We start from the raw sequence: 21,335 nt of genomic DNA, 5'->3' as shown, positions 1-21,335 counted from the left end.
ACTACGTATATGGAAATAGTGCGGCAATGCATCTCACCAACTCTCATTTATACAGCATGGTACTTTGCCATTTATGTGGGCACTTAATCATTTCTCTCTTTATGTTGTTTTTTTAAAAAAAAAGGGAGACATTGCCTTTGCGTCAGACAAAAGCACAACCTCTTTCTTTAACCTGAAGCCTCATTTTACAGCTTAATGAAATCTAAAATGTAGAAATTCCAAGTTCACCGAATGAAAAGGTACTTTTAACAGATTTAAAACTGTCTAGAAAGCACTTGCCTCTTGAGAACTCGAGAAATATTTGGTCAGGGCCAAGCATTTCTTCCACATATTCACTTGTGGCCTCCATTTATGCTTTGTCACGAAGATCTAATTTTCATACTTGGAGTCTCATGAAAGCAGCATAAAGACAACAACACACACTGTGAATTTATTAAATAATCCACTTTGATTGTTGAATGAGCATTCTGCATGGCAACTTCCAGTGAGACCGTGGAAAAAAAAAAAAAAGACCATTCATCTTCCCCTAATGATTGGCCTACCGCACCACCCATGTTTGGTTTTATGTGCCACATCCAGCTAACAGTGAGATGAGTGTGCTCAATATCACACTCCCTAAATCGTTCTCGGTACTGCTCACAGAGCTGCCCAGTTACCACTTTTACCTGCCATGGCTTCTGGCTATGGCTATATTCTGCCCAAGCTTCCTTGACCCAGGCTGGTAATGCATTACTCCCGAGATCAATTGATAGATTGGCCCTGTCTGAGCTGCCGTAACTAAATCAGCTGCTCCTGATGATTCAGCACCAGCCAGGGAGCCGGGCATGCTGTCACCAATCACAGATCACCAGCAGCTAAGACAGGTATGGACATTCTCCTGTCACTTGAACCTAATTTATGGCCAGCTACCACATTGATTAACCTTGTGCTTTGGTTCAAGCTTCCTACAAAAAAAAAAAAAATGCTGCCTTTGGATGCTAGGTACGACTGGAAAAACGTGGAAGTGGTTGCTTACATTTCTTATTACCATTAATAATGTCTTACAATATTGCCATGCTTGTTTAAAATAAAGCATAATCAATACTGTACGTAGCACTGACTATTGGCATCACATTCATCGTACAGAGTTGAATATCTATATTATATGTTTTGAAATACAAATATGTGTGTGTGTATCCAAATATACATTTATATGCATATACACATATTATATCACCGTCACAGCAAGCAGCATCAGAATATTTAACTTTTTGTAGCTATAAACTAAAATGTTGCTTTTATTACCAATCAGACAGTACATCCCACTACCCTGCATTGTTTTGGATTCTTTAGTTCCTTATTTGCAGACAAGGTGAAAAAGGAACCTCATCCAATATTAAGTCAATATAGAGTGGGGAATTGTGTTTCCATCCGGTGAGGCTGAATATAAATGCACTCTGTCTCTATCTATTGACAATTTCATTGAGCGAAAAATGTTATTAAGGAACACTAAGTGAAGAGCAGTGAAGTTAAACTGTATGAATTTGCCATTCCTAAATGACAAAAAACAACAACTGAATGAGTTGAATTTCAGAATCAAAACTTATGCTCTCAAGCTGTGATGACAGACGTTTATCTCTTTATAGACATAATGGAATGGGAAAGAAATCTGGCAACACTTACATTGTTCATGTACTCGCTCAGCAAGTCTTGGAGGGCCTGTCGAACAGCATTGCACTCAGCCACGATGCGTTCGCGCCGGTCATCACGCGTGCACGATGAGTCTGCCATTAGTGCGGCACCACTGATAATGCTCTCTAAGCGCTCCTCCAAAGATGGGCGGAAACGAGCTTCGCTGAACGTCAAAGGGTCCAGGATTATTTTGTTCTGGAAAAGCAAAAAGAGAAAAGTATTCACTTGGATGTTTTAATTAACGGAGAGTTTAAGAGCAATGGATCATGCAAAAATACTGTGAAAGTATATAAAAAAATGAACAAGTGTGTATCCTGAGTAAGACATTTGCAAAACATCCGTTGATCCTAATTTTTTTATAGTAGATTTGTGAAATTGTTATCTCCGCCTTCACATCCAACATCTACACCAGAAATGAGAGCTTTCCGAAGGGAACAACTCAAAGCCTTATACACAGAGGACCTGAAGAATGAAAGCTGTAAAGAGAAATGAACATGAAGGCCTAGTGAGAACATCCCTGGAGGCCTTGATTCCATTGTTATTCAAGCATGATGTCAGGTACCAATTATCATAGGGCATGCAGAATAGTTGGGGTGGAAAGATTAGAAAAAGAAATTGATTGACGACAGCCGGGAGGAGTACTTCTCTATCAGAGAACCATGAAACCGTTTATATTGTCACTTCGCCCTTCTGCAATGTGAGATTTTTAACATCACAATCAATAAACATGTGGTTAATGCAGAAAAGAAATTTACATTGTACCTGTGAGCATCTCATGTATGTCATAACATCTCTGATTTTATACTTGTTTTATACATATTTGTTTTGACATACTTTGAAGAGTATGCTGTTCCCCAAATTGTATTTACAATAATATGTCCTAAGCTAGTCTAACCATGATATTATGATAAATATTGCAATTTTGGAATCTGAATTAAGCAGCAAAAACCCTCCAATTTTTCCGAACTCAGGGGGCGGCCATTTTGCCATTTGCTGTCCACTGAAAATGACATAATACAGTAGTTAAGGGCTCTGGTAACAACAAATCAAGACTGAGCTTCAGAAAACGGGTAATTTCATAATAATTAAAAGACACCCAAAAGATATTGCAGTGTTTTTACCAACTAGTCCAAAATACAGCATACTCTCTCTCACCATTATTCTAGACAAAACGCCCCATACAATTTAAATAGTTTGACAGTTGGTAGAATCAGAATCTTTTTTTTGCCCTGTAAACATTCAGGCCATTTATATGACCTCACTTTAGATGAACTAACATTACCCACGGACTGTTAATGTCACAGAGTGAAAATCATGTCTTTGAAAAGCTTCACATATTAAAGTTAAAGTCCCAATGATTGTCACACACACATCTGGGTGTGGTGAAATTTGTCCTCTGCATTTAACCCATCCCCATGTGATATTGTACAGACTAGATAAGAAAATATATACTCAGCATTAACAGTGAGTCTACGTATGAGATGAATCAAACGCTTCACTTATGTAAATTAGTAAAATATATAATGTCCTGCCCTGTACTGGGAAATATTCAAATACAAGCATTTTTGTTTTGTCTGTGCAAGCAGTAGGAACAAAGCATCAAAGCATCAACTACGCCGGTGACTAAAATATGTTGATTGAGAAAAAGAAAATGACTGTCAGGCTCAATTAAAAGGGCGCAATGACAAATTGTCAGAAAATCATTAAGTTGAAGAAAGGTTTTAAACAATCAGGGCAACATGAAGCGCATGGCTATGAATAAAAGAAGACAGTAGCGGGACGTTACATAAAGAATAAAGTGGCTTCTTGCTGCGCACAAAGTTAAGATAGGCATGTACCAATGCAAGTCATTTTCCTCTGGGGGTTCAATATGCAACACAAATATCCCCTTAAAATTCAAATGTAAGACATTGTTGAATCTTTAATACAGACGGAAGATACAGGTAGAGCAAAGAGATGGGTGACCGCATTAATTAGTAAGAGGAAGCACAGCAGGGATTTAAGCTAAAAATTGTGTTTTCCGAAAATAGTGAGTGAAAACCCCAGTGTGCTAACTGCTTCCGGTTCAAATACTTAAGTTATATCCCCCATAGAAAACATGCTACTTGTAAAAAAAAAAAATTGCATTGTATAACTCCAAGCAGGCCAGTCGACGTTTGGTGAGAAACTAAAATTCTCTATGGGTACTCATTATTCCTGTTGAGTAAAACAACTATTTTGGTGACGTGCATTCTCATTTTTCAAAAAGAAACAAACACAAAATACTGATTTAACGGGTTCCTGCTGAAACTTGCACAAATATAAACAGTCAAAGTGCCTTCGCCTCAATGTGTGTTTGCATGCATTTGACAAACTGTTTGACAAACTGTGATGCACTAAAGTACATGGAAAAAAACCTGCAATAACAACTCGGTGCTCTGTTTAAAAAAGTGGATGGGAACATTGGAGGTCTCTGTGTTTAATATAATCCGGAGTTTGCCAGACTGCACTAGACATTCCCAACTATCAGGTGATGGCTCTTTGGATCTTTTGGTGTGCAAGTGGACAAAAACATTGCTATTTAATGAGAAATGGGATGAACTGAATCATATTACATTAGTAGAATATGTGCTTTTGTCATGTTACACTATTAAATGTAATGCTTCCATCCTTTGCAATCAACGAAAGCCTGAAGTCTCAAACCCATGGATATCACCAGACGCTGAGTTTTGGCTCTGGTGATGCTCTGCCAGGCCTTAGCTGCAGCTGTATTCAGTTCCTGCTGCTCTTTGAGCATTTTCCTTTCAGTTTTGTCTTCAGCAAGTGAAATACATGTTGAATCAAATTCAGGTAATGTGACTGACTTGCCAATTGCAGAAGAGGTCACTTTTTTGCCTGTAAAAACCTTTGGTTGTTCTTGCTTTGGGTCATCTGGTCCATCTGCTTTGTTAAGTGAGATTGAAGCATTTGTTTATTTTAGATGAACAATATTTTGTGGTGTAAGGATTTGGCTAGCATGTCTGTCTCACAGGTGGGGGTATCGAGATTGAATCGAAGGCCTTTGTATGTCGTGTTATCTGGGAAGTCTGGCAGATTAATGGCCGCCTTTTGGAATGACTATTACAACATGCCTAGGTTGAAGCAAATTACTATATGCACATTGAATTCTTTAATGCTCACTGTACCGGAAGTTTTGTGAGAAAAAATATGTTGTTGTTCCCAAAGATCTCATACATAGTGACAGTAGTCACAGTCTAATGCAGTGTTTCCCAACCGCTGTGCCGCGGCACACAAGTGTGCCGTGTCGAATCATCAGGGGTGCCGCCCAGTTTCGTCTAATTGGTTCAAAGTGAGAAGCATGTAGTGATAGACAGGGCAATTAAATGCTCTTCCAATACAGAGCAGTGTATCAGCGCGATATGTCTACTCTAGGAGTAGGAAGTTCATAGTTATCCTCGAGTGAGGAGCGCATTGTAAACAGGATCGCCGAACCACTGGTCAGTTCGCGCAAGGCCTAGTCAGCCACTTGCTAATCGTGCATGCATGGAGAATCGGAGAATCTTGAGATTTCATATTGTGTCGGTCTGATTGTATTGCATCGGCGCATATTCCGTTAATGTGTGTGTTGCTGTCTGCTTTTGCTAACAGTGACAGACACTATGACGGTTGTGGTGCGTTTGCGGTCCAATGGAAATCAGAGCATGCAGTTCAACCGGAGAACCTGGATTGGTTGTTTTTCACATACATAAAATAAACAGTCAGGTCGAGAAACCTCGACTGTGATTGCCACTCAGATGCTGTCAGAACAGCAGAGCTTCTTTAAAAGTGACTTTGTTCTTATTGTTGCAATATTTATAGACCAAGTCTAAAACAGTAAACAAAATCACGCTGATTCTTTTATTTTAATCACAATCACTTTAAATAGTTTATTACTTACACCGTCTAAAACCTTTTTTAAAAACTCACTTTTATTTTAAAAAAAGGAATACAATTTAAAGAATATTTAGTATTTATTTCTATTAAAACTCTCCATACATATATATAGGAATAGGATTTTACGTCTTTCGTTGTAATATAACTGATTTTAATATTGGAGCATAACAGATTTTTGTTGGCGGTGTGCCGCGAGATTTTCTCCAATGAAAAGGTGTGCCGTGAATGAAAAAAGGTTGGGAAACACTGGTCTAATGGATATAATGAGAAAATAATCTTTGCGGAATTCACACTTTGAACAATTCAAATCTTTTTCAATAGATTACTCAAGCTCAATAGACGACTACAACAGTTATTCAGACAAGAGCATTTAGTGCACAGTTCAAGGTTTTACGTTGCCCGGAGAGATTCACAAGTGGTTACGGGTCCTTTTCACAACAACAAACATTGCATTGCATTGAAGCACAAGGACGTGCATATCAAACTTTTTGGAGGCTATAACGAAATGAAGGTTGCCTCATCTTGTGTGAGAATTCTGATAGTTATGTTAAAATTGGATAACACAGTAGTTGCCTTCACACCTGAGCCAAGACTGCAGTAGGAAAAGTATTGATACTTGTCTGCCACCTATTGACCTCCCAGCAATAGCTGTTGGAGAAGGAAAAATGCAATATCACAAGTCGTGTTATCTCACCCAGCGTGACAAACCCCATCTCTGGTGTTTTACACTGGACAAAAAACAAATTATGCCCTTCACACATGCCCTTCCCTACAGTGAAATAATAAAAGCGGTAAAGGGAGAAAAAGCCAAGCCATAGTCATTGAATTAATTTTGCATGTAAAAATCTAATAAAAATGAATTAATATGCATACTATCAATAATTTTTTATAATTGCTTGACTATTTCCCTGTCTGTTCGTTGTTTGTCGTCATTGCCTTCCGAGACTACTGTACAGTTGTTTTGGGGTCCAAGATTCGGCGGTACACCACCCTACAGACTTTTCCAGTCAAAAAAAAGAGTCACAGATTTTTTTTCATGAGGCATCAGCATACCAAGGCCAGTTAATGGGGCAGCACGAGCATTTGCCACATGAGCTCCTGGATGCTGTCTCAGTTGAGGTATGCTCTGGATAGAGGCATTGCAGACGTCATCGCGAGTTTGGTATCAGGTAAGGCAGCTGTCTGGCAGTAAGCAATTGCAATCCAGTGTCTCTACTCTCTAGAAACCTTCCTCACTAAAGTGTCGAGGGTTTTCCATCACAAAAATAACTGAGGCATACACTGGAGGGGATTATACCCACTCCTCAAAGATGAACTGGCAGCACAGGTAAGGACTGCTGGATCGGAAGAGTAAATGTATCTTTCCAACTGGTTAGACGACTGCTCACGAGAAGATGAAATAGGGCGGACGGTGGAGTTCTGATGCCAACGTCTTTCTAAGCCAATGCCAGAAAAATCAATGCCTGCAGTGATCGACAATGCCATCGTTTCGTCTCACTCTGCTTTGTCCTTACGTCGGCAAATGAAAGTAGGAGAGAAAGCAAAACAGCTCAGTGGGCAAAGACTCAGCCGAATGACACAGACATTTCAGGGCGCGGGTTTGCCTGTGTTGCGACCAATCCAAATGTAAAGTAGCCTATGAGCCAAGACCTCACAGAGTTGCACTTATCTATCTACCCATTCAGCCAAAAAACTGCATTTGACAGGAAGTGCGCCAATGTTTTAGGACGGTGTATCCGACAAACCAAGTAGAAAGCCACAGGTAAACCGTTTTTAAAAAAAAATGTGTCCTTTCCAAAATTGCCAATTCATGTGTTGTTTAAAACAGAATAGCAACCAAAAATTACATTCAGCTCACCGGTATGTTTTTAGAATAACAACACTGGTGAGCTATATATTTAGAACAGGCCTGCTGGCTACTCATGGTCCTCTAGAGCTACCTGGGGCCCGTGGGCACCATGTTGGTGACCCCAGTTACAGAGTGTGAATCAAAAAGTGTTGAAAGAGATGAGATATGTATTTCTCCTGGCGGCATTAGTTTGTCTTCAAGAAGGATTTGATCCACTGCTGGCTTGTGCTTAGCACTTAAGGACGGAAATTTTTCCAAGCACAGGTTTTCACTCTTTGTCTAAATGGATTTTATCAAGTGCTCCCTTGTGCTTAGAATTTGAAGAAAGGCATTTTTTGACATGCAGAATTTTGCCAGCTGAGCCAAGAAATGTTCTGGAATATTTTCTATTAGCTGTATGTTCCAATCAACGATTGCGGGACATTACTTTGATTTAATGCAAACGAGTCACACTGTTTTTGTTTTGTTTTATCTTTATGTCATTGTTAACGATTTAAATAGATTTACACATGGATTAAAACTGTACAAATGTTGCCACGAAAAGGCGATACTACAGAAGGCTGGCAAGGAGAGCACATGATTACACAGAGACTGTTGTCCTGTGCGCTGGTCTGAACTCCAGGCCTTGTCTGACAACATCCGAATAAGTGGAGTATAAGAGAGAGGACTGTGGAGTGTGGTGAAAGTAGGGTTATGATGTCTCCTGCCTCAAGCTGCGCGTAAAAATGATTCAGGCAGATGCTGGAACTCAGCTTTAAAAAAAAAAACTGTAACGTTCATATAAATGCAAGCATGGGAGTGCCAAGGTAGTCATGACATGGAAAATAAATGTCGACTTTGCCTTGAGACCTAATGGAGGTGATGGAGGGAGTAATGGTCAATGTATTGAAACATATCAGGGAAACTACTTTTAAAGAGATTCCACGTTAGCTATCTGCCCCTCTCATTCGTTAGCGTGAACATAACCCCTTAGAAAAAGTGGGGGGAGTTGTTACTGTATTTACGTTATATCTCACTTCATTACTATACCTGCAATAAAACAACAGTGAACATGTAACATGACAATAAAAACTAAATAACATTTCATTTTATTCTGTAGACAGTTGTACTTGCCAAGAAGGAGAACTGTAAATGTATCTGAAAAAAAAAATCAACAGAAAAATAATAAAAAATAAAAAAACATGTTTACTCTGACCAGCCAGAAATATTCCTCAGTTTTGTGCAGTTTCAAAAAAGATGCACACCTCCATCATAACAGAAAAATAATAAAAAAAATAAAAAACATGTCTACTCTGACCAGCCAGAAATATTCCTCAGTTTTGTGCAGTTTCCTTTGACAGATGGACACCTCCATCATAATTGAAAAGCAGGCAAGAAGTGTCTAATTTGAATATGAATATGCTTGCAATTTATTTTTGATGCCTTCCTACCTTGCAAAGCGATAACCTCAAAATTGTAGCCACAATCACCTTTTCAACACTCACTCATTCTTCTTGATGTTCCCTCTTAGCCTCCCAATAATCGCTCATCGCTCTTTTCCTTATTTCTCAAATTCAGCTGTGCTCAAAACCAGCACACTGCTGTAGCTTCTGAGCCTTCAGAAACATATTCTCTCAATAAAAAATGGAGAATATTTCTGTGCAATAGAAGAACCATCAACATTGTTTAATATGCTTGTATCTTCATTTAAAAATACATTCAACCTTTACAGAGAGTTTGGAATGGTGCAAACAATGTACATTATAAATGCCATGATTTTTAAAGAGCCCATGGCTAAAGGTAGATGAATATTAGCGAGTAAACTGCATTTCAATGTATTAAGTTTTATCTTGCTTAATTAGCCTCAAGCAATTTATAACATTATTGAACAAGAGTCCAGACATGTGGGTGGCTTGTTAATAAGATATAGATGTACGGGTGTGTGCGCATTCATGTATATTTGTGTGTGTATGCATAAATTAATTTACAGATTTTTACAGTTCAGACCTTCATGGAACAATGGTGTGTGAACCAAGAAAGGAATATTATTCCAGATTCAAGGGGAAATGAGTACACACTAATAAATGTATTCATTCAATGTGACATGATAGCAACAGACTGAAAAGCAGTTAAGCCAAAAATGATTGATACCCTTGCCAGGTTGTGAGTTACATGGATTTTTATTATTTGACTAATTGGTGGATTTGATCCGTTTTTTTTCGGGGGGTTTTCTGTCCAGCTGCTGTCACGTGAAATTTTCATTTCAAATATTAAAAATGATATTTTTTTCCAGGTGTGGGCTGAATAAAGTCTTACTATCTGATATGTCCAAAGTCATTGAGAACAACAGCACTACATGAACCGCTTCATCGGTACAACCCGACTGAAGAACGAGAACACCCTGGTGAATTAATGTTTAATACAAACTGAGGTTCACGCATCACTAACAGTGAGGAGTAGGACTAGCAATAAATTTGAGAGCAGGCCATTCAACATTGCCTTTATTCCACACTTGGGGTACCAAGGCAACTTTAAGGCCAAAATGGTGTCGACACAAGTTGACAGACAACAGAATGGTCTCGAATGATTTAAATGAATTTTAAAAGTAGAGAAATGTGAATTGTGTGAATATGCAAAACGATGTAGGTTGGGAACATTATTGCCAAGGAAGGGTGGAAGTTGATCATCTTTTCATGGCATGTTTTAAGAGGAGCATACAGTACGTCTGCAAGGGGCTTAAAGCCTTGAGCCATGACTTATATGCTTTTGCCTTCCATTGAAGTTGAATGTGAGTGAAATGCACGGAAATGCAGTGGAAACAATGCACGTATTACACGATGTTAAAGACTGGAAAAGGGATAAGAGTTCAAGACGTGGAACTAACACGATAAAGATATAAAGCCAGCGAGGCAGGCATCGAGACAGTTGAACGTTTGACAATCAAAGAAATGCTGATTTGACATAATCAGCGAGGCAACAACTCATTAAATGGTAAGAGGAGCTTTCCACATTAAATACATCAACGATCCACTGTGACCTTGAAATGATCAAATCATGAGTGCAGGTGAGACTTGGCATATTTTCAATAGAAACCTCTGGGGGTGCATCATAATTGTCCCAGCAGTCTAATTTTCACGCTTGCCACAAGTTGACTAGCGAGTTGCTAAGCACATCACTTCTCGAATTTACCTCGTGATTTTATCTTATGTTTTACAATGAGTAACCTTTTTCACACTTTTGCGCTAGTTATGTTCTTTATTTTTATAAATAATGGCTACAACAGATTTCCATGACCAAACAAATGAGAGATGTTGAACAATGTCTTTCTTGTTTGATGACAGGTTTGCACAAATATTTGCAAAACATAATGAATTTCCTGAGCAGGAATTTGGCACCAAGCAGACAGAAAGATTCAGTGACAATTATTACTTGCTTCTGGAAGTAAATAGTGTACAAATAGTGTCTTTAAAAGTACTGGATTGTAAAAGCACCTGATACTTTATGATTAAAAAATTAGGTAAATTCAAATTGTTAAGCAAAAGTCAAACATCTCTAAGCCTAATCTAGCAACAAAAAAAAATACAAACAGATCTTAAAAAAAGATGCTAGTAAAGAATTGGCCTTAAGGCTATGAACTCCAATTAAAACGAGCATGGAACTCTGATTCTTGTTCACCAGTGACTCAACTCTTGTAGCTCGCCCGTATAATACTATTTGTATCAGAGAGAGACGCAAAAGCTAATTACTGTACAACAATAAGCGAACCGATGTTTCTTTCGCCCTTGGCCATCTCTCATTATTTCAGATGACTCCTTCTATTCATATTTTGTTTGCCAGGTGCATCTATCCATGCATAACACTTGCTGGGTTGTTTTTAGTTTGTCTTAACCACATGGTTGTGCATCTCTCCACGTTTTTTTTTTTTTTCCCTAAGAAGCATGAATGGTTCAGGTGTAATTCTCTTATGTTGTGATTTCTGATGTGAAGCTAGTGTACAGTCAGATCAATGAATATAGGGGCATACCGTATTTTCCCCACTATTAGGCGCACTTAAAAACTTAGAATTTACTCAAAAAACACACAGTGCGCCTTATAATGCAGAGAGCGCCTTATATATGGATGAATAGTCAAATTCCTTGTTTGGCAAGCACAAACTCGGCCAATAAAGCTGATTCGGATTCTGATAATCTAGTGCCCCTTATGGTTTGAAAAACACTGTAATTGTGTCTTTTTGGCTTTTAACACCAACACAATAGATTCAAAATGAAATGTGCTTTAATTGCAGACTTTCATCTTGAATTTGAGGGTTTTTACATTTCTCAGGCAAACTGTAAGAATTATAAAAGTTTGTAAATGTGATTCCCAATTTTAGAAGCCAAAAGTCACGGACAATTGGCTACTCAGCTGTTCCATGGCCAGATGGGCATACGTCGCTGCCAATGGAACTGGTTCCCTTGTAGTTAATGATGATGTGAATGCTACAAAAGCAGCATGATGAATCCTGAAGTGTTTTGGGCAATATTAGCTGCCCCGACCAGCCAAACATTTCAGAACTCATTGGAAGGTGCGTCACAGTGCAGATGGACAACGACTTGAAGCAACTTTAAGGCAAAGAAGTGGAATGTTGTGCAATGCCCAAGTTACAGAATTCAGCCTATAATTGATTGCAGATGATTTGCCAGATCTGCAAACAAGAATTGTTCCGATGTCCCTATGAGTGAGTGAGTGAGTGAGTGAGTGAGTGAGTGAGTGAGTGAGTGAGTGAGTGAGTGAGTGAGTGAGTGAGTGAGTGAGTGAGTGAGTGAGTGAGTGAGTGAGTGAGTGAGTGAGTGAGTCCATCCACATTGTAACTGCAGATTGATTCATTTCCATTGCCTCTGTGAGATTGCAATAAAAAAGAAAAAGAAATGTGACTCAGTCACTGCTCTCCATTTACAATGCATACAGTAACCATGAAAACCCCAAGCAATATACGTGCCCTTGTTATAACCAGATGAATAAATTCATCTCAATATGCATTAACAATAGAAATTGCAATTCCACAATAAATTGATGTGAATGCTGAAAGCAAAGAAAATGAGACAATCATAATGCTGGCTAACACATCAATGCACTTGCAGTGTGCAGCAAGCTTTAATGAGCTGTCACCTGCAACTAGTTTGGCTGCGATTCGAAATATTTCAGCTGCACATATATGTCAAAAGACATCAGGGCCTCTCCCAAAATATAAAATATAAACGTTTAGTGTTAGAGTAGTACTGTTAGAAATAGGTCTGTTTTTCTGGGGAGTGGTGTCTTGGGGAGTGTCTACAATTGTGTGGAGGAGAGCGTTCTCCACACAAGCATCATGGTACGGCACAGCAGCTGCTCAAGAGCCTTCCGGGTGGTGAAAGATTGTGGGGGCAACAGCCACAACCACACACCTTTTTTTTCCCAGTAGATGCAGACAAAGGGCTCTCTGCATGACCGAGGTCCCAACCCAGCCTACACGCACACACACCCTCTTCCATCTCCCTTCCCAGGCAGGAGGCTATGGAGCATCCAGAGCAAAGCCAGTGGGCTGAAGTAATGTTTACCTATTCATCCCATCATGTTGAACATTAACACCCTGTATATATGATTTGGAATTCAAGCCTCATACGTTTTATTTCCAATGCATCCGCACCTTGTTGCATTTGCATCTTTGCAAACATTCAAACTGTCAAGAAGCCTTTTTACCATATTCGTTTTGTCTTATTTTGTTGCTCTATTTTTATTTACGGAGCTGGCAAAACAACAGCAAAAAAATAGGAAGAAGGCGCTGACAGATAGGAAGAAACTGATAAGTCTTCCCTATCACGTCTGATGTTTAAAAAATAAGAGCAAGCAGCGAAAAGGAACATCTCAGTATGTCATTTAGTTAAAAATAATAGAATCAATTACTTGTCACTGCACAGACGGATGCATCTTGCATCCAGAAAGTCATTTACATGCGGGGCCACCGTTTGTTGGCTGTCATGTACATGTTGCATTGTGTGAGCATATAAATCCAGTTAGCCAATACCGACCGAGGATGAGCACATACTTGTACATTGTGCCTAACGGCTCGAGGATACCGAAGAGTTTTGCATGAGAATGCAACAATACAACCAAACGGCTCAGGAAAATGCATGAAAGCGCACCAGCCTTTCAAACACCTTTCAGTTAGAGACGCATACGGAAATTACAACAGCAAGAAAGCTAGAGAACAAGCAGATGGAAATAAAAGGCACTGTAAAACCATCCAGCTCATCTTTCATTTCTGCCGCAGGCTCAGAGCAACTATCTACCATCGCATGCACGCTGCACTGCGTTGGGCACACACATATAGTAGCTGACAAGGTTATCATACAGGTTTGCTAATTCCACTGGATCTTCCTCAAGGGGGTGATGGCATCTCTCTAGGGGTCAATCTCATTTCAGGCAACAACTCTGAAAACAAGTCATCACATCTCAAGGCTCTCTCATACATCTCAGAGTCAGAAGATAGCCTCCGTCACACATACTGCAAAACACTGCAAGATGATGCAGGCACTTTGGCTCAGCTGAGAATGAGCGAGCGCTAAATCTCTGTTTCTAAGGACTTAAGGGAAAAGGGGATAAAAATGGAAAAGACAGGAGGAGGGAGGTGAACTTGAGAATGGAGAGTTGACAAAGGTAAGCCCAGACTGCCATCTCTTGGCCATTCTATGAACTGGTGGATCACAGCTTCAAACAGCCGCATCGCTTTGCCCACGATCCATCAAAAGCAAATGTGACCTGAAAAGGGGCATAACGATGGCCTCGGTTATGATGAAAATTATTCGATAGTGAATGTCTTGTATTGAATATATTATATTATTGAATGATAGCTTGGGGTGGAGAAAACGTAATGACCTACTGAGCGGATTTGGTGTTGGGTAATCAATTTTTATGCAATCACAGTTAGATTTAACATTTTCCCCATCTTTGTTCATCTAGTAAAAGACAGCAGCTGCAGAGGAATATGAAGCTTGCTTTTTATAACTCGTACTTGAGCCTTTCTCTTGTTTCATGATGCTCAAAAAGGGCTGTGAATTAGCTTTTTACTCAGCAAAAGAGAGCAACGCTATACACAAGGGGAGACGAACAGAGTCGAATTTTAGGAAACGGATCCGTTTTCTTCTCACGGCTAAACTAAAATTTATCATGCTGATTTTTATTATGGTAGATACTAGATACGAACAATGCAGTTGCTAGGTAAATACGAGTGACTTCTAATCTATTCCCATCTGCAAGATATTGATCATTCCTTAAAGGAAACAAAAAGTAGTAGATTAAAAGGCGATCGTAACAGTATGCAAGGAAGTACTGTGATACTTATTTCAATGTACCCTCAACTCATGTCAAAAGTAGATTGCTAAATAGTAGTTAGTAACCTAGAAAGAAATCTATGCTACACCGTCTTTCCCCAACACACCCTCGGGGGCTTCGACTCCATCTGTCCACCCACAAATTCCCAAATAAAGACTTTATTCCAACATGATAGGGCTTTTCCTTGTATCACAGACACATATCCGCAAAGCCTGAACTGTTACACAATTCTAGATGTCAGTAAAGGGGGAGGGAAAAAAGTCAAATGTGGTTATTTTCATCTCCTTGTTTTATTCATATGGTGCCCTTTCACTTCATGAATCAGAATCTGAACATTACATTATAGAAGAAAAGAAAATATAACCTTTGTGTCACGCATCATTCTTGGCAGCTGAGTCATAAAGCGTTCCAATCGGGGCCTATTAGAAACATCTGAATATGGTAATAATAATCAACTTGGGGGTTATACAAATCCCAATGGCAATCTTTGCTGGAGGATGTTTTGGATATAAACAGTGCTTGCGACACATCCCAGAGAGAGTTGTTACCTATTGGTGCTTGAAATTCCAGATAAACAAAATACTGTAGGACCAGAATGACTAACAGTGGATTATGGGATTTAAGTGTTGTACATGGTGGCTTGCTCAAGGGTGTGTCTACAATGTTTGGAAGCAATTTTGGAGGCATCTTGTCTTCGATGGTTCTCTGACACTAATCAACAGATGTTTTTAAACCATATATTTACAGTTGACCCCCATTGACCTACGACTCCGTGGTGAATAGGCGCCATGTCAGCCCGTAAACAGCAAACATCTGTGAATGTCCATTGAAACTCATTGGCATGTATCAGGTACGTCACACACATATATGGGTGCCAAAACCCGGCCACTATTTTAACATCCACACCAAATCGCATTCCAGGCTGCCTGTATTTTATAAACATGCCGCCAGCTGCTTAAAAACTGGACAGCAGGGGATGCAAATGGCCCATGAGCCATAGGTTGGACACCTCTGATTTTATATTTTATATAAATCTAACTGCATGTTTTTAAAATGTGGGAGGAAGCTGGAGAAATGCTATGAAGACCCAGGGAGAACCTTTACACCTGGCCGAGATTCGAACTCGAAATCCCCAAAAGTAACTACGACTACCCCACAGTGCTGCCATCTATTACAGGCCTTTATGACGCACTGCACCTCGCCGTAAACACATTTGTATGCCGCCAGGGATTAATAAAAAATAAACACACACACACACACAAAACAGATTGGTGCCTGTGACGGTGTTAGCTGTGGTGCAAAAATGGGGTCAAGAGACTCCTCGGGATGTTTTCTACCCCTAATTAAAGAGCAGACAGAAGCCATTTATAATCCTGCTGACTTGTCTGTGATTGTTGGGTAGCTTGCAGTCTTTAAAAAAAAAAAAAATCAGTACAGACAATGGAGGGGATTAGCAGTCTACGGTAATCTTCTTTCCTTAGAACTATGAAAAGAGGAAATTGTGGTTTACTGTGGTTATTTTTGCCGTAATTGTTCTCAAGTTAACATGACCTACAAATTGAACATGGGCAAAAAGGTGCTTCTTTTATTGATTCTGTACAAACTGACCGCTAATTTTAGAAGCTGTGCTGTAGGATAAACGGAGTCTCTTTTTGCAAGAGCCTATCAAATCTCTCTTTACATATCGAGCTACCTGGTGTGCATGAGCATAAAGGACAAACGGCAAGAGCTTTGAGTCACAGCTTCCTGTATCAGGTCATTACTATTCTAAGAGCATCTGACCACAGTCTGTGTCATGTCTCTGTGGTAAGTTAGGAATTAAACATGCACCAGCTACAGGCTGGCACAGAGGGCTAAGTAAAGGGCAATTTGTCTCATTTAATTGCTGCCCGTCTGCCTGTCAACTGAATCAAATTATGCAGGTATTTTGCATTTGTAAAAGTCGCAGTTTTATTTCAACATATAAGTGGTCTGATGTCAGTATTACACGCCATGGGAAAGAAAATAGCTGGTTGAGCAAAAACTAGTTTTTCTTAAAAATTGATATGTAACAGTTTAGAAATAAATCAAACTGCTTTTGTATCTTGACAGCTGGAGAAATGAAACACAATGTATACTTAAGCTTTCAAAACATGAATACAAAGTGTCAGAATTTCAGTTTAAGAAATAAAAAGAGAGAATTTGGTGGGGGCAGCACTAATTTGGACTCACAGCCACACACACAGTCACACCAATGGCTAATTTAAAGTCTTCAATTAATGTTTTTTTTTTTTGAATGAGTGAGAAGGCTGGAATACAGACACTGATCTAAAATGTAAACTACAAACCACAGAAATATGAGCAAAGTATGCTAAATAGTAAGCCACCACTTTTTTATTTCTTGTTTTCGTGTATTTAATTCATAGCAACGAAAACAAAAATGTGTTGAATTGAATGAATCTATTTTTTTAACGTATGTAATTAAGCACAGCTAAACACCAATACAAAGGCTGTTAACGAACATCCGAAGGGAATTGGGTCATCTATTGCTAAAATATTAATTTGGATATAGTGCATAGCAATCAAACAAAATAGGAGTACATTTAAAAAAACTCCAGATGATTTTGCTTTGACAAAAACACAGCAACCGAGTTTCTACCTTACCTAACCTTCAGAAAATGTTTGAAAAAGGATGGGAGATAATTAACGCAAGCGAACCAGGGACGTCTCAATCAATTTGGCAGACACTCAACCATCACTCGCACTGCATACAAAATTGCTGTGTCCTTGCAAGTGCCTCACCAACAATGTTGAGACACTAGATGGCAGCGATGTATCATGCTTTGATGCACTTTAGTCTCAGCTTCTACAGGACAAACTAGTTTTGGGGTCATTTTAAAAAGTAGAAACTGAGGTTGGAATAATAATTTTGAAAAACGTCAAAATTAAATGACTGGTTTGTGACTATTCCAGCGGTGTCCTTGCAAAATAAAAGCATTTACTGCACTGGAGAACGTTAATTGGAAATTTTCCCAGCATAAGAATTGATTTGTGAGCATCAGTTCCTCCATCTACGGCTCTCCTCAGCATATCTGTGAGCTTCATCGACTACTGTTTACCATTTTAACTGAGCATTCAATTATAATTTGCTATATTTAGAAAAAATATTCGGTAAAATGTCAGTACCTTACTCAGAAAGTTGTCAATATAAATCTGGTTGAGTGTTTAAAAAAAAAAAAAACATTTACTGATACATCCTACTCCCTTTACCAGCTATGAGGTCATGGTGATGCTTAGGTAAGCGATGCACTAAAATGTGCAGTACTGAGGTTGGATGTCTTGATAAAAGATCAGAAAGTCTAATGAGCCAAAATCAACCAATTTTTCGATCAATGATATAACGCTGCTTATGTATAGTAGTGTGCATCTTATACATGTGCATAGTATGTTTGAATGTAATTGAATAAAGGGAAGCAGTGGACTCACATCAAACTCATTGAGGGCAGCGGCCAGTTCCCCGATGCAAGCATGGGTGTGCTTCTCGTCAGTAGGCGAGGTGGCCTGAGCGGCGCTGGAGATGCCACCAATGGCCTCCTGCACTTGCTTAAACACGTAGTCCCGGTTGGCACGTGTAGCCGCCACATCTGGGTGGCGCAGGAAGGCCTGTGAGGCGGTGTACAACATGGTGGCGTTCTTCTTCAGAGCCCCGCGAGCGGCGGCCATTTCATCTCGACACTGTGGGTCTTTCAGTTCCTGAGGAATGTATTTTAGTTAGCAATAGTGAAGACAAAAATCAAAACATGCATGCAAGATGAACATAAAACTATTTATGAATTGTTCATTAGAATGAGTGGGTTTTTTTTTCCCGTCTATACCTCTAATTGACTGGGAAACACCCTGCCCCACACTCAAAGCCACAATATGTGAGATTTTTTTTGTGTATGAATACTACTCAAAAGTCAAAAGATGTTTAGGTTTTTAGAAGAAGTAAAATTTTGTGCACAGTTACCTGCTGTCTCCGGGCTGCTACATAATTAAGCTTCACCATCTCTTTGCCAAATTCTTTGAAGCGGTTTGCCAGGTCCTGTTCATTGGTTGCATTCTTAACTCCCTCAAGGGCCTCCTCTACCTGTCTCACACAAACGCACACACACACGTGGGCACATAATAGATCCCACAAAATAAATTGATGTTCACAGAACATTTTCGACAAGGCTTTAAGCAGTATATTTTAATGACATAATTATCCAAAAACGCTATAGCGTTTATTTGGCTGAATGAACAAAAATGATTTTCCGCCAGCATGAAATTGCAAGCGGATTTAGGGGAAAAAAAGACAATAACCATTAAGATGTGCAATTTAAAACGGGCTCAATTCAGCAATCACCATCCATTATGCGGGCACATTGTGATTCTGAACTCCTTTCCATCCCTAATGAAAGTGCTTTACAAAATGTAATGGAAAGGAAAGAAGTGAAAGATAACTTTGAAGAGGCCTTTGATGACAAGGCTTATGGTGGCTTCAGCTAAGATCCTCTGTGGCTCTCAAGAATGGATCTGGAAAAAGGGATTAAGAGGAAAAGCAAAGAAGCCCAATGTTTGTTTTAATTGAACTAATAAAATGTGTTTTTACATCCTTACATCCTAAAGATATTTATGTAATTTCAGGTTTTAAAATGGTTTCTTTAATTACAATTTCTTTCACAGTAGTTGCTTTTTTTAGCGGATGTTTTCTTTTAATTGCCTGTTTATAATGAAATACAACATGTGGCAATGCAAAACGGATTCAATGTTGTATTGTCTTGTCCGCCACATCGTTTTAGATGGCCCGCGAAGACAAATTGGGCATCAAATTCCTCTGTCAATTCCAAATTTTCACTTTTAAAAAAATAGAGATATTGATAGCAATCTTTATTACCATTCATTTTTTAAAATCATTTATTGATTTAATTTCAATCTTTCATTTGTAAATATTTAAACAGTTTTTATTAGTCTCTGTTTGAAAACTAGTTATTCATCAGTTTGATTTGTCGCCTATACTACAATATGAGACGTTCATACATTTATTTGGGTTGACAATTTGAACGGACCTTTGAGGCAAACTATGACAATGATGCGGCCCACGGCAAAAATAAGTTTGACACCCCTAACCTAGAGCATGCTAAAGGACAGCATGAGGGAAGTAAGGCACCCCTAAAATAAAACAACAACACTTGTTTTTCTGTGTATCTTACAATTTTAAGGTGGGCCAGGAGCCTCATAACGTCAGCCATGTCAGCGAGGATGAGCAGGCGTGTGACAGCAGACAGCAAGGCCCGGGCAGCCCTCACCATAGTGCCACGTTTCACAGAAGAGCAGGGGTCATCGGCAAACTCTGAGGAGGCAATACGCATGGTCTCTCCTGGAAAAATAATTGACAAAATACAGACGGATATGTTACCAAAACTAAATGAAGACCATTTAAAATTTTAGCCAGATTAGGACTACCAGGGGTTTCGGACTGGATTACTGTTAAAAAAAAAAAAAGAATCTGTTTGGCATTGTGATGAGTAAAAAAAAAAAAAAATAATAAAAAAAAATAAAATGCACGTGTATAATTTAAGAGTGAAGTGACAAGAACTGAGCGGAATTGTGACAGGTGAACGGTGCGATTTTACAGGGACCATCTCATCCTATAAAACCGATGTTGCTTGAGATAAATGCCAGCTGAATCAGGAGAATACGATTCACGCATTGGTCACCTACACGTTCATATGTTTGACTGAAAAGTCATACCGCTTTGCTAATCTGTTACGTAAACGTTTTCATCTTATTGGTCTGGCGTGACAGCTTAGTCACGCATGGCAAAGAAGTAGACGGCCAACGCATTCATCGGGTTAGAAAGCAGCAACAGAAAATCAGAGCTGACCAAGCAGAAAGAAAATGAGGGCAAAATGTGCGCTGTCGGCCATTTGCTCTATGAGCTGACAGAGTTAATGAGACCAGAATCCAATTCATCAAAATAAAATATACACAATGTTGGGGGAGGTCGTCCATAAAATTCTTTAGGTATAAAAATGTGAGTAGGTGACTTCATGACAATGCTTCAACATGCCCACCTTGCTTCCGGACATCATCGACAGCAGCAATGAGCTCCTCTTTGAGGTCCTGGCTGTCTTTAGCAATCTGTTCTCCCTTCTCCAAGAAATTCTGAGTGGCCTGCTCAACTGAGACTGCCAGGACATGAGCCTTCTTGGAGCGGCCTTTTTTCTTACTGGACGGTCCTTTGTTGCTTGTGTTTACCAAAGTGGTCACCTAGGAAGCGTAGAGGAGGGAAAGAAAGAAAAAAAAGTCAGACACAATACCGGAGAGTTTGTAGTACTTTAAGAGTATTCAGGTCGTAATTGTCCATTCGAAAGATCCACTCGGGAATTTGTGTGTCGTTAAATTCGTGTCACTTTATGCAGGGATACGATTGCATGGAGGCAGAAAAATCCCAGGGATCCTTATACCACACACTTCATATTCGGAAAAAACAAATACCATCATCAAACTGATTTGCTGTGAGAGCTAAGTTCATGACAAAAAAACTCAACATTGTTTGTTAAAGCCTTTT

The 21,335-nt window shown here is 39.3% G+C and overlaps 1 protein-coding gene across 1 annotated transcript in view; it reads right to left on the bottom strand.

Annotated features, from left to right (window-relative positions):
• ctnna2 (catenin (cadherin-associated protein), alpha 2) overlaps positions 1 to 21,335 on the bottom strand; it is a 146,605-nt gene that overhangs the window by 112,876 nt on the left and 12,394 nt on the right. Inside the window, exons 3-7 of the mRNA XM_061275465.1 lie at positions 20,839 to 21,034; positions 19,975 to 20,141; positions 18,750 to 18,869; positions 18,227 to 18,493; positions 1,663 to 1,866 (exon numbers count right to left, since the gene is read on the bottom strand). Coding sequence (XP_061131449.1) covers positions 1,663 to 1,866; positions 18,227 to 18,493; positions 18,750 to 18,869; positions 19,975 to 20,141; positions 20,839 to 21,034 — 954 coding nt within the window. The remainder of the gene's footprint in view (positions 1 to 1,662; positions 1,867 to 18,226; positions 18,494 to 18,749; positions 18,870 to 19,974; positions 20,142 to 20,838; positions 21,035 to 21,335) is intronic.

This window comes from Syngnathus typhle, linkage group LG3 (genome assembly GCF_033458585.1).
Source record: "Syngnathus typhle isolate RoL2023-S1 ecotype Sweden linkage group LG3, RoL_Styp_1.0, whole genome shotgun sequence".
Lineage (NCBI taxonomy): Eukaryota > Metazoa > Chordata > Actinopteri > Syngnathiformes > Syngnathidae > Syngnathus > Syngnathus typhle.
This window is presented reverse-complemented; position numbering and strand designations above follow the sequence as displayed.